This window comes from Neopelma chrysocephalum, unplaced genomic scaffold (genome assembly GCF_003984885.1).
Source record: "Neopelma chrysocephalum unplaced genomic scaffold, ASM398488v2 Primary Assembly neopelma1_23, whole genome shotgun sequence".
In the NCBI taxonomy this organism is placed as follows: Eukaryota; Metazoa; Chordata; class Aves; order Passeriformes; family Pipridae; genus Neopelma; species Neopelma chrysocephalum.
In genome coordinates, this window is record NW_020897691.1 from 22,325,407 (window position 1) to 22,337,992 (window position 12,586).

General features: G+C 46.5%; 1 protein-coding gene across 3 annotated transcripts in view; it reads right to left on the reverse strand.

Moving 5' to 3' along the window:
- The window catches only part of ARFGEF3 (ARFGEF family member 3), a 90,704-nt gene extending 78,557 nt beyond the window's left edge, over window positions 1-12,147 (reverse strand). For all 3 annotated transcript variants that reach the window (XM_027690007.1, XM_027690000.1, XM_027689995.1), the window contains exons 1-2: window positions 11,743-12,147; window positions 10,706-10,757 (exon numbers count right to left, since the gene is read on the reverse strand). In XM_027690007.1, the coding sequence (XP_027545808.1) occupies window positions 10,706-10,757; window positions 11,743-11,827 (137 nt within the window). In that variant the 5' untranslated portion in view covers window positions 11,828-12,147. The remainder of the gene's footprint in view (window positions 1-10,705; window positions 10,758-11,742) is intronic.
- Window positions 12,148-12,586: the final 439 nt, after the last annotated feature.

The window sequence follows — 12,586 nt, forward strand, 5'->3', positions numbered from 1 at the left end:
TCTCCACTCCCACCCTACCAGCTCAATGAGGAAAATCAACTCTAGCCCAGCCAAGACCAGCACACAGTGGACTTTTGTCATAAATGTAGAACGAATTTTTTTTTTTTTTTTTTTTTTTTTTGGGGAGCCTCGGGAGCCGCGTGCGCTCCGCGCGCGCGGTTTACTCCCCTGTCTCAACCACCGCCGGAGAAGGGGAGAATGGGGGAGCCTCGCAGGCCGGAGCAGCACCCCCATGGAGGAGAGGACAGCTTCGGAGCACACTCAGGTTTCCCGTTCCAGGTTTGGGGGGGAGGGGTTTAATGGGGGGAGGCGAAGTGGGAGGATGGGGGTTCAGGGGAAGGGAGGGGAGGAGAGGGGAGGGGTATCGAGCAGGCCGTGGGGGTCCTCCGACTTGCAGGAGGTAGAGCGGGGCAGTCCTGTATCAAGTGTCACAGGTGAGCAGTGCACCTGATGATATGTGGTAACACAGTGAAGGAAGGATATGGTCAGGCTGGATAGTGGGGTTCCTTTACAGTGGTGGGGGTCCCGGCCAGGCTGGGGCCTTGATAGGCACCCCAGCCTTGGATGAGTGGGGGGGTTGGTTGGTTGCTTTGTTTGTCTGTTTGGTTTTGGCTCACCTGCGGCTTCTGCACAGCTTCGGCATGTTCTGGATGTGTCTGCTTTGCTCTGTTGCGTCCTGAAGGGGTGGACAGGGCGGGGGTTGTTCCTGGGTGTCTCCTTGAGATTGTGTATAGTTAGGTGATAGTGGGGTGGGAAGTGAGGGACTTGCCCAGATCGCTCTGACAGGCACAGACCATGTGTGCCCCTATGTGGTTGCAAGCTATGCTGGCGATAGTACATGCCTTCGGTAGGGTCACCCATGCCAGACAGGTCAAAACCGTAGGGTCAGATACATTACATTCTTGGGCAGGATGAGCTCGTTAGCCTTCTGGCAATCATCCTAGGAGAAGGACAACTCTAATCTCAAACCCGGGCAGATGGAGCTCGCTTAGCCCTGTAAGGCCATCCATCTAAGAGAAGGTCACTCTAATCAAACCTACGTCCTGAGGACCTCGCTGCCACCGTCCAAGCTTGCTCGGCCCTGGCAGATGAACCTTAGGATTAAAGGGTGGGTTCAGTTCCGCGCATACTGCATCTCACCTAAAAAATCCATTGCGCAGGCTTGAAGGCTTTACCCACATGCAAAAAGTCCTGCAGCGACGGGCGAGGGTCGAAACGGTAGGTGAAAGATGCACTGGGAGCCGCAGACTCAACCCTGCATGCAGGCGGTTCAGGATATTGGTCATTTGAGACTGACGGAGATGAGAGTCTCTTGGGGCAGCACCATGAACGACCAAGCAGCCTTTTCAAGGACAGCACTGCTTGCTCCACTCGGAGAGGGGCCTAGAAAAGGTGGCCTAAACAAAGCTCATCTCCACCTTCACCCGGTTGGTTAACCGCAGACCAACGGGCATCTTCTTCCAATGCGGTCGCACAAAGAGCAAAAGACAAAGGCACACACCTGCCTCCAAAGGTGTACCTAAACTAACTCTAGCATGTTGGAACATCAGAACCATGCTCGATTCTGCGAATAGCGGACGTCCTGAGCGACGTTCTGCCCTAATTGCCCATGAACTGGCTCGTCTCAACATCGACATTGCTGCTCTCAGCGAAGTTCGCCTTCACGAGGAAGGCAGCCTCAGAGAACATGGTGCCGGTTACACACTCTTTTGGTCAGGTAAGCCCAGAACCGAAAAACATCTCTCAGGTGTCGGTTTCATGATCAAAAACTCTATTGTCCCTAAACTCGAAAATCTGCCGACAGGTCACTCTGACCGCATTATCTCCCTACGCCTTCCACTAAACAACAAGCATCACGTTGTCATCTTTAGTATATACGCCCCAACTCTCCAAGCTGACCCTGCTGAAAAAGATAAATTTTACACTGACCTGCGCTGCCTTACCCAAAAGGTGCCCGCAGATGATAAGATCATTATCCTTGCTGATTTCAACGCCAGAGTAGGTAAGAATTTTGAAGCATGGAAAGGAATACTAGGCAAGCATGGTGTTGGAAACTGCAATGATAATGGTCGACTTCTGCTAGAATTCTGTGCAGAGCAACAGTTTATCATCACTAATACTATCTTTCAGCAGAAAAATAGTCTGAAGACAACCTGGATGCACCCCAGGTCTAAGCATTGGCACCTCATTGATTATGTCTTGGTGCGTCGGAGAGATGTCCGCGATGTCCTCCACACCCGCGTGATGCCCAGCGCAGAATGCCAAACAGACCATCGGCTTGTGCGCTGTAAACTCAACTTCAATCTCAAATTCAAACCCAAAAGGGGCAGTATCCCAAGGAGAAGACTTCAAGTTAACGATCTCCAATCAGCCACAGTAAGAGAAAGATTCCAGACAAATCTTCAAACCAGGCTCGAAAACCATCCCACAAATCCTGCAGATTCCTCTCCTGAAACAATTTGGCAGCATATTAAAAGCTGCATCCTGCAATCCTCTGAAGAATCCTTAGGGTTCTCCCTCAAGAAGAACAAGGACTGGTTTGATGAAAACAATCAAGAAATCCAGGACTTGTTGAGGAAGAAGAGAACTGCCCACCAAGCACACCTTGCACTGCCATCCTGTCACGCAAGAAAAACAGCCTTTCGTCTTGCATGCAGCAAGCTTCAGCAGAAACTCCGTGACATCCAGAACAAGTGGTGGACCGATCTAGCTGCAAAAACTCAACTATGTGCAGATACAGGGGATCACAAAGGATTCTATGAGGCCCTGAAAACAGCATATGGGCCTACGTACCAAGTCCAAAGCCCACTACTCAGTGCAGATGGTCAAACGCTTCTGACAGATAAAACCTCCATTCTGAATAGATGGTCTGAACACTTTCAGACTCTTTTCAGTACCAACCGTGTAGTACAAGACTCAGCAATTCAATCCATCACACAACAACCGGTGAAATTCGAATTGGATACTGCCCCCACTTTAGGAGAAACCCTCAAGGCCATACAGCAGGTGAAAATTGGCAAGGCAGCTGGGGTTGATGGAATTCCACCCGAAGTCTGGAAACATGGGGGCCTTGCACTTCATGCTAAATTTCATGAGCTTGTGGTGCGCTGTTGGGAACTAGGCGAACTACCTTCAGACCTCCGTGATGCAGTCATCATCACCTTGTATAAGAAGTAAGGTACTAAATCAGACTGCTCAAATTACCGTGGTATTACTCTGCTCTCCATTGCTGGCAAAATCTTGGCAAGAATACTCCTGAACAGACTAATACCCGCTATAGCAGAAGAAATTCTACCTGAAAGTCAGTGTGGCTTCAGAGCCAACAGGAGCACCACAGACATGATATTTGTTCTCAGACAACTGCAAGAGAAGTGTAGGGAACAGAACAAAGGTCTCTATGTAACCTTTGTCGACCTCACCAAGGCTTTCGATACTGTGAGCAGAAAAGGTCTTTGGCAGATTTTGGAACGTTTAGGTTGTCCCCCCAAGTTCCTTAAAATGATCATCTCACTTCATGAGGATCAGCACGGCCAAGTCAGATATGGCAACACACTTTCTGAGCCCTTTCTAATAAAGAATGGTGTGAAACAAGGCTGCGTTCTCGCTCCTACCTTATTCACAGTCTTTTTCAGCATGATGCTCCAAAGGGCCACAGCAGACCTCGATGATCAGGACGGTATTTACATTCGATATCGTACTGATGGAAGCCTATTCAACCTAAGGCGACTGAAGGCCCACACTAAGACCCTAAACCATCTTGTCCGGGAGCTGCTTTACGCTGATGATGCTGCCCTTGTTGCCCACACAGAAGCAGCCCTGCAGCGTTTAACATCCTGCTTTGCAGATGCTGCTGAGCTCTTTGGGCTGGAAGTCAGCTTAAAGAAGACAGAAGTTCTCCATCAACCTGCACCTCAGGAAGTCCTCCATCATCCCCACATCACCATCGGCCAGTCAGAACTCAAATCAGTCCAACAGTTTAATTACTTAGGCAGCCTCATCTCCTCAGATGGTAAGATTGATGGGGAGATAGACAATAGGTTAGCGAAGGCATACAGTGCCTTTGGAAAACTCCATAAAAGAGTATGGCGTAATAAACACTTGAAGAAAAGTACCAAGATCAGTGTTTACAGAGCCATAGTGCTGTCTACTCTTTTATATGGTTCCAAATCATGGGTCATCTACCGCCACCACCTGCGTCTCCTAGAACGCTTCCATCAACGCTGCCTCCGTACAATCCTGAACATCCACTGGTCAGATTATGTGACCAATACATCTGTTCTTGAACAGGCAGCAATCACAAGTATTGAGGCCATGTTACTGAGAACACAGCTGCGTTGGGCAGGGCACGTCTCCAGGATGAAGGACCACCGCCTCCCTAAGATCCTGCTTTATGGTGAAGTTGCCTCCGGCTGCCGCAAGAGAGGAGCTCCGAAGAAAAGATACAAGGACTCCCTGAAGCAACAACTCACCCTCGGCCATATTGATCATCATAACTGGTCTACTCTGGCCTCCAATCGGGAGACCTGGAGACAGACCATTTATAACGCTGCTGATGCTTTTGAGAAGGCACGCAGGATCACTCTTGAGGAGAAAAGACAACACAGAAAGAATCGAGCCTTGCAGAATATACCATCTAAGGAGTCTTTCTGCTGTGTCTTTTGCAACTGGACGTGTCTATCTCGTATTGGCCTTTTTAGCCACCAACGCGCTTGCAAAAAACGTGGGTAGAGCTCTTCCCAAATCTTCGTTCGCGAAGCCCAGCCATGATGATGATGAGAACGAATTTTTAGACAAGTCTATAAAAGGAACAGAGACCCAAGGCAGTGGCGACTATTAAGGTTCACTACCACAAAGAATGTCAGGAAGGGCAGAAAGATAGTTTCAGAAACAGCAAGCACTGCCCTTAAAAAAACAACAACAACAACAAACCAAAACAAAACCACAACAACAAAACCAAACCAAAAACATCACAACAAACCCACGGGTAAGTGTAGCAGAAATCATGCACCTTTGTCCATGACAACACTAAACCTTGCCTTGCTTGATACATTCATGAGTCAATAACCCTCACTAGCAGGTTTTTAGGGACTTCTGTATCTAGAGGCCTTCCAACACTTTTGAAATCTTGTCTTGACAGCAAGAGTTCAGACATGCGCTACAGAAACTGACTCTATACATCCTTTTCCTCTTCAACAGTGCTGTCTTTTGGGTCTCAGAACAGATGCAAAGTTTTGCAGAGATTATGTACCTGTCCATCAGAAGGGTCACTTACATATCCCAAATTAAACATGCAGATTGATTTAGATACTATATTACACAGTGCCACATCGCCTTTCTAGACACCGATCTCCTCCCCTCACCTACTCCTCAACATTAGAACTGGGAATGCAACATTTTAAGTCAAGACCAGTACATATACACCATTCAAAACACCAAATGGGCTACATAAATGCCCCCAAAAGTCTGGATTAAGGCTGTAAACTGCCAACACAAGACATGAAGCTCAACAATCCACTCTGCAACTAGAACCTCTTCTTGGCCACATGCCTGCCAGGGAACTCATAATCCACTTGCTGAATGCCAGACAGCGACCACGTAATGGTTGAGCAGCATGAGTCACATATCCAACAGTCACATCCAGGAGGAAAGCATAGGAGCGCTTAATGCCAGATGGTTGTGAGAGCAAGAGCTGGAAATGAAGTGTTTTAAAAAAGCAAAAGAATAAACCAGAGAGTGATATGCTAAAACCACTCCTCAGAGACAGCCATTCCTCCCCTCACAATCACTGTTTCTGGTCAGGGATCTGCTATACATATAGCTTGTCTCTCCTAGCAGAAAGAAACTAACAGAAAATATGAACAAAATTAAAAGATGGGAAAATACAAAAATGATGAAATCACAAACATTTCTTCACAATGGAGAAGCCAAAACACATCCCAAGACTCAAGATTCTTTAAGTGGATTAATTACCTGCAAAGCTAAGTGGATTGGAAGCCGCAATAGCATTGGTTGTTTGGTGATGATCACACCACAGTTACTGCTTTTATTATTTGTTGAGCACATGTAATGTAAAATGAGTGAGCATGTTGTTTAAGAGTTTATAAGCTATATATTTCTCAAGAAGTATGTCAAATGCAAAGCTAGAGATGCAAAAATAAGCAGCAGATTAGAACTACCACTTTCATTCCCAGATGCCCATGACCATAAAAAAAAAAAATGCAAGGAGGATAGATATTTCAGAGTTCACCTAAGTTTAAGACATATGTCTGTTCCTGACAGCTCTTCATCGCATTGGCCTACTGAAGTTCCCAAACTGCCCTCAAAAACTAGTGGCAAGACAACTACTACTGGGACACAAACAGAAGAGACAGAACTGGATGTAAGCTGGTTATTACAGAGGACCCTGCTCATCACTGACTTCTGACTTTCCAGCTGTAATCTCCAGAAATACTGATCATTTTTGAAAGGCCAATGTGAAATACAAGAAAGATTCAAGTGAGACTTTCTGGCACATGATGTAATCTGCATTTCTTCTGAAAAGAAGCTCCCTCAGAAGTCCCAACCAACCTCCTCCTAGCAGCACCAAGTCTGTGCTGGTAACAAGTCACTAAGTTTTACATAGCCTATAAGGCATGACTTAACTTCATAAAGCATTCCAAGAAACTCCGGTAAACGCAAGTTTTTTCAAAGCGGTATGTGACTGGCAAGCGCTGTCTAGTCTCTTATTTTATTCTCTGATATGGTGATAATCCTCATGAGTACTAAACTGCTCTGATCAAACATTCTTTTTCAAAGCTTATTTTCTTGTGTCTGTTCAGTTACCCTTAACAGGTCATATTTCAGGCTCTAAAATCACAGTAGAGGAACTGGCCAGGGATTAGCCAAGAAGAGAGCCTTATTCAGTGTATGTTGTTGGCCCTAGGGAAGAATTTGTCATCTTGAAAATACTGAAGTAAACAGAGCCCAACTTAGTAGCAAACAACTGTTTGCTGACAGACAACTCTTAAGCTATTTTCTGTGTGATCAATTTACCAACTGAAACATGAGCACATCAATTCCTTTTATCTAATTCATGATTTAAGTCATCCATCCAGCCTCCTTAAGGACTTAGTATATATCCAATCTTTACAACTCCTGTTCAGAGAAAAATATCATCATACGAGGCAGGTAACAAGAGACTAGTTAACAATAGATTATGTGATTCTCCCTCCTCAAGAATTCACAGAACATCTACAACAAAGCCTTGAACAGACTTCAAGTAATTTACATCTTGATCCACTTTAATCTTCGTTACTATCCCAGACCTTGCCCAATACTCTGATCATAAGCTAAAAGTCCCAAAAAGTCACACATATTCCTATCTCAAGGCAGAGCTGACAAGACTCTGTGGGAAACTCCGTATTTGTTGGAGATTTGTATTTCTTTAGGAAGTGAGACATTTAAATAATGCTCCTCACTAGAATTAATATGCAAGGTCATTAAGTGGTATTTGGATTCATAAGTCCAATTAAAGTTCAAAGGAAGCGGAACAGCAAAATAGTCTTATTTAGTTCCCTAAAGATATACCCTACACATCTCTACCAAACTAATTAAAGAATGACATTCCAGGCTGAATGTCCAGTCACTGGGACTCCCTTGGGGAAAAAGTTCTCCAGGTGCTCCCAAACATAGCAGGCATGTGCTATATAAACTGCTACCAGACACGTGCTAGAAATGGCTCCCATACAAATGCAAAAGCTAAAGCCCCTAATTAACTGCACACACATCAGAGATCTATAATGTGGTCTGCCTGGTGTTCAGTAACAGAGGTCCAACACAAGAGAGGAAACTATGGATAGGTTAGGAGCAAGCCGGAACACAGAAATGATCTACCTCAACACTATTGTGGAGACAAGTATGTAGCTGATATAATACATGTTAAAAAACCCTTGAACTCAAATGGGTTATAGTCTGAGGAAATGCAAAAAGATACCTTGTCCTCCCCATTCTCACCCTAGGATCATGATCTTACAAGATAACATTATGAAGAACCTCTACTCATCTGGAACTGGGGTGTCAAAAACAGCAAATGGCTTTTCTTTTTATAATTTAAAAAAAAAAAAGTGATTATACAGTTTACACACTCTCATTCTTGTGAGCAGTCTTCATTCTTCAGTTCCAGAAGGAAAAGAACTTAAGCAAGGTCACAGCCAACCTGTTAAACGGCAACAACATCAACACAACTCACTAGTGGAAGCAAGACACTGCTCTGTGGAGAAACAGAACAATACTGACTAGAGTACTTCCTTGATTCATTGTTTTTTAACCAAGCCAGTATCTATCTCAACTGGACATGGCAGCTCATAAACCTGTTCTCCATCCCTATGCAGTATGGATGTGCTCTAGATCAAGAACTTCACAAAATACCCTGTAAAGAAGTGCTGATGTCTTTTCTTTATATCCACTATATTCTAAGGACACACCAAACTTTACTACTAAACAGGTTGGAACATCCTCCCCCCACATACAGTACTCAAAATTCAGCTCATAAATATATTATTTCCTGAACTATTTGCCACACTGCCTTTAACACTTGCTGTATGTTGTTGCTATGGATCTCTGATCTGAGTTGTGGACTAGGGTTAATTAGTGGAAAGATTCACTCTAGTTCTAGTATTACGGAATATTCCAGAACACATTCCCATGCTCTGTTACTACACTCAAAAATATTATAGCAGAAAGTGTGAAGCGCAGATGCAGATTCCAAGTGGATGAGCAGCCAGAGGTTGACCTGCATTACAGCAGGTGATACAACCCGCACCTGATATAAGTCGAAAGCAGGAAAGAGGCATGGTTAGAATGTCTCCATCCTGTATCTTGGCTGTATTTCTGGTCATAGCCACCACTCTACTTTCAAGGCTATTCTTTTCTAGTGTTAGGAACCAAGCCATCAGAGTGCTGCTCTTTAACAAATACCAAGCAAAGAAGAATTTTTGTCTAATTTGCACATCATGTAGGTGAACTCCAGCCCAAGATGTGGCTCAGTGTGCTGATCCAGAGCCTGGTGGTAGCTTGTTATCAGAGAGGGAAGAGTAAGTTCAGCAACAGGTCCCACAATGTCTGTGGATGTGTGGCAGAGGCCCTACAACAAAAGCTTTTATTCAAATTCTCCCGTGTACCTTCTACTTTGCAAAACATTCAGTAATAATGAGAGCATTGTTACTGACAAGTCTAACGTTAAGAGTTTACTTCACATCGACACCGTGAAGGCTTTAGTTTTATTTAAAACGATTAGGATTTACAGAGGAAAAAACTAAACAAATACATCATTAAGAACACTGGAAGAAGAAGAGAAAAAGGTAGACATATCGGTAAAGAGGTAGTAGACAAGTAAAAAAGGAAGTAGTGTAGTAATAGCTAGTTAACTAATTCACAGGGAATGACAATAGCACTTAAAAAGAGAGACCATAAAGATAGAGGCTGATAAAAGAGAAGATGAAGAGCCAAGTGTTCTCCAGCCACAGTGACAAGTAAACATAATTCTAATGGAGGTACTGGGAATTAGTCATCCAGTTGTTTCCAGTCTATGTTGGAGATACATGTGTCTGGCACTGGTCATGTCAGACCTGTGCTGCATCCATCCCTCACTTCATTGAGGCCTTTTGTGGACTGCAGCTGATAGGATTTTAGAATGGCAAAAGAACTGCTCTTATACCTTCCCTATTTAGTGACTGCTTGACTGAGAGTAATATTGTGATAAAAAAATGGCACCTCTGTCAGCAGGTCTTAATAGATATCGAGGAGGACTACAGGACAGGCCGCACATCCAGCAAAACTCCTATATACTCTTTTATAAAAACTCAATCATCTCTGACTAAAGTACTTCTGAATAAAAAGGGGTACCTTTGCATCTGACAGACTTCAATCAATTTCTTCCATGGATTTGTTGAGGTGCTTTTTGCACTTACGTAATTTTTTAGCATCCATTACGTTCTTTAATAAGGCAAGCCTAAATATTTCACATCTGAATGAATTAGGCTGTGTGAAACAACATCCTTCTGTTTTAAACAGTGTGCTTGCTAGTTTCTTTTGATGATTCTCAATGGTTCTGCCAGAAGGGACAATGAATAATTTTGCATATCCGCTTACTCCATAACAATCAGAATTTCCAAAATGAGATCTTGTGCACGTCCCCCATTTTATAGGTGTACAAATGGAGGCAGGAAGAAGGAAGAAGGCTTACTCAAGATAATCTAATAGGCTAAAGGAAGAAGTAGGCATAGAAACTACATTATTTTAGTTCTTAGTCAGTCTTAGTGTCCTAGCTATATGATAACTTTTCAGTTTCCAGAATTTTTATTTTCAGTAAACAAAAACTGATTTAGATTTAAAAGAAAACAAACACACCGAGAAGGCTGGGAAACGTTATCGTTTATACTGAAAGCTGTAATTTAGAAGGAAAACTCTTCAGACCGTCAGGCAGCCCTCCTTTCTAACCAGTGTCACCACTATACATACCCATTTTAACACATTTCATTCATGACCAGAGGCCAAGAGATCATCAGAAAGTTATCAACTACTATCAGCATAGACACATATGTCTACAAACTAAAGAAATCACAAAGATTCAGCCCCCTCCCCTGTTTAGCTCACTTTTAATTCAATTTTTTGCATCACTTTTACAAATACTGACAGCTCCACAGGATTCGACATTAAATGTTCTTACCTTAGCTGATATGGAGGTATCTTGATAGCAGCATCAGGAGAATCCAAGGTTTCTGTATAATCAAAGGAAACAATAGGACTTTTGAAAGAAACTTCTGAGTTCAACCACAGGGTGCCCAATGTAAAGGCATGGAGTACCATTTTTTCCACTTTCACATATCTGCACTTTGGCAGCACAGATACTAAAACTGGAACAGTATATGGGATATTTGCACAGCTTCTGTGCAAGAGTAACACACAATTAATGAAGCAATCCATGGAACATCAAGATGAAAGGCCAGTAATAAGATAGCAACAAGTATGAATTATCACAGAATGCTGTAGCTATGTATGGATGAAAAATAAAACTTTAAAGCAGTTGAAAGCATCACAGTTATGATGATGTAACTTAGGGGTCTTGCTGACGAGTGCTCCAGGTTCCTAGCATCAAAAAACACTTCAAGCCACAAACAATCTTGCAAAATGGGTGGATGCTGAAATGCACCTAAGCTTGTATTCCCTTAAAAATGAACTCGTTATACTGATCATTTCCATTATACAGCAAGGATAAAAGAGCTCATGAAATCCAGTAAAACAAAACTCCTAGCTTTTAAAATGCCCGAACACAAGCCAGTCGTAAAAACTATGCTGGATGTTTTTTCACGATGATTTAGGGGAAGGAGGGGGGCTTTTAAGGAAAAGACAGCGCCCCCCAAACATACAGGGAAACTGACAGCTACTGATACCCGTATCTGCCTGGCAAGCGCCACGAAACAGACCCAGGAGGTGGGGAGGGCGAGGGACACGGATACTCTCCGGGACCGGCAGCAGGTGCCACGGCCTCTTCCAGCAGCGCGGAGCTCCCGGGCATTTTGAAGAGCCCGAGGCGCTCCGGTCGCTCCCCACCCGCCGGAGGCTAAGCGGCCGGCGCGGAACAAGTTTGCTGAGGTCTCCCTGCCCCCGCCGTTACAAAACCTCTCCATCGGCGGCTCCTGCCCCGCTCCGCTCCCCGCCGCAGCCCGGCCGCGGCGGGGTCAGCCCGCGCCCCCCGCCCCGTACCGATGGCCCAGGTGCAGCTCTCCTTGATGGCCCTGTGCTTGCTCCCCGACGCCTCCTTCTGCAGCTTTCGCAGGATTTCTTCCATCTTGCCTCCCTCGGGATCTTCGCCTAGCCGCGGGGGAAGAGAAGCAGGCGGCGAGCAGGAGGAGGAGGAAGGCGGTGCGGGCGGCAGAGCCGTGCCGAGGCTGCCCCCGCCGCAGCAGTGCCTACGCGGGAGCGGAGCGCGGCATCCCGCTGCCGCCCCGCCGCCGCTGATGAATCACGCCGAGCTCCATGGCGGGGACACGTCAGTTGTTGCCGCTGCGGAGTCCCTCCTCCTCCTCCTCCTCTCCCACCCCGGGCAGGGCCCGGTGGCGCAGCGGGGCTGGGGCCGGGCCTGGCCCTGCCCGCGGGAGCGCAGGGACTCTCTTCCCGGCGGGAAGGCGGAGAACCCTTGGAGCAGGGCCGGCGCCGCCGGAGCCGGACCCTGCGGCGGCAGCAGCCCCGCGGGAGGCGCAGGGGGCGGGCAGGCGGGTCGCCATGGCGACCGGCGGCGGGGGGCGCCGGCAGCCCGGCCTGCCCGCCCCCGGGCAGCGGGAGGGGCGCGCTGGGGCCGCCTGAGCCTCGGGCTCCGCGCGTCCAACGGGGCACTCGCGGGGTCGGGCCGAGGTGCTGCTCCCGGTCCCGCCCGGCCAACCCGCTGCTGAGCGCGGCCCGGGACTGCAGGGCAGCATTCCTGCTCCCCAGCCCTGCCAGCCCGGCTCTCTGCTCCCGGCAGCGCTGCCGCAGCGCAATCCCTCCGGCCCGCAGCGCAATCCCTCCGGCCCGCAGCGTCCTGCGGAGCCGCGGGCGCTGTCGCACCGGG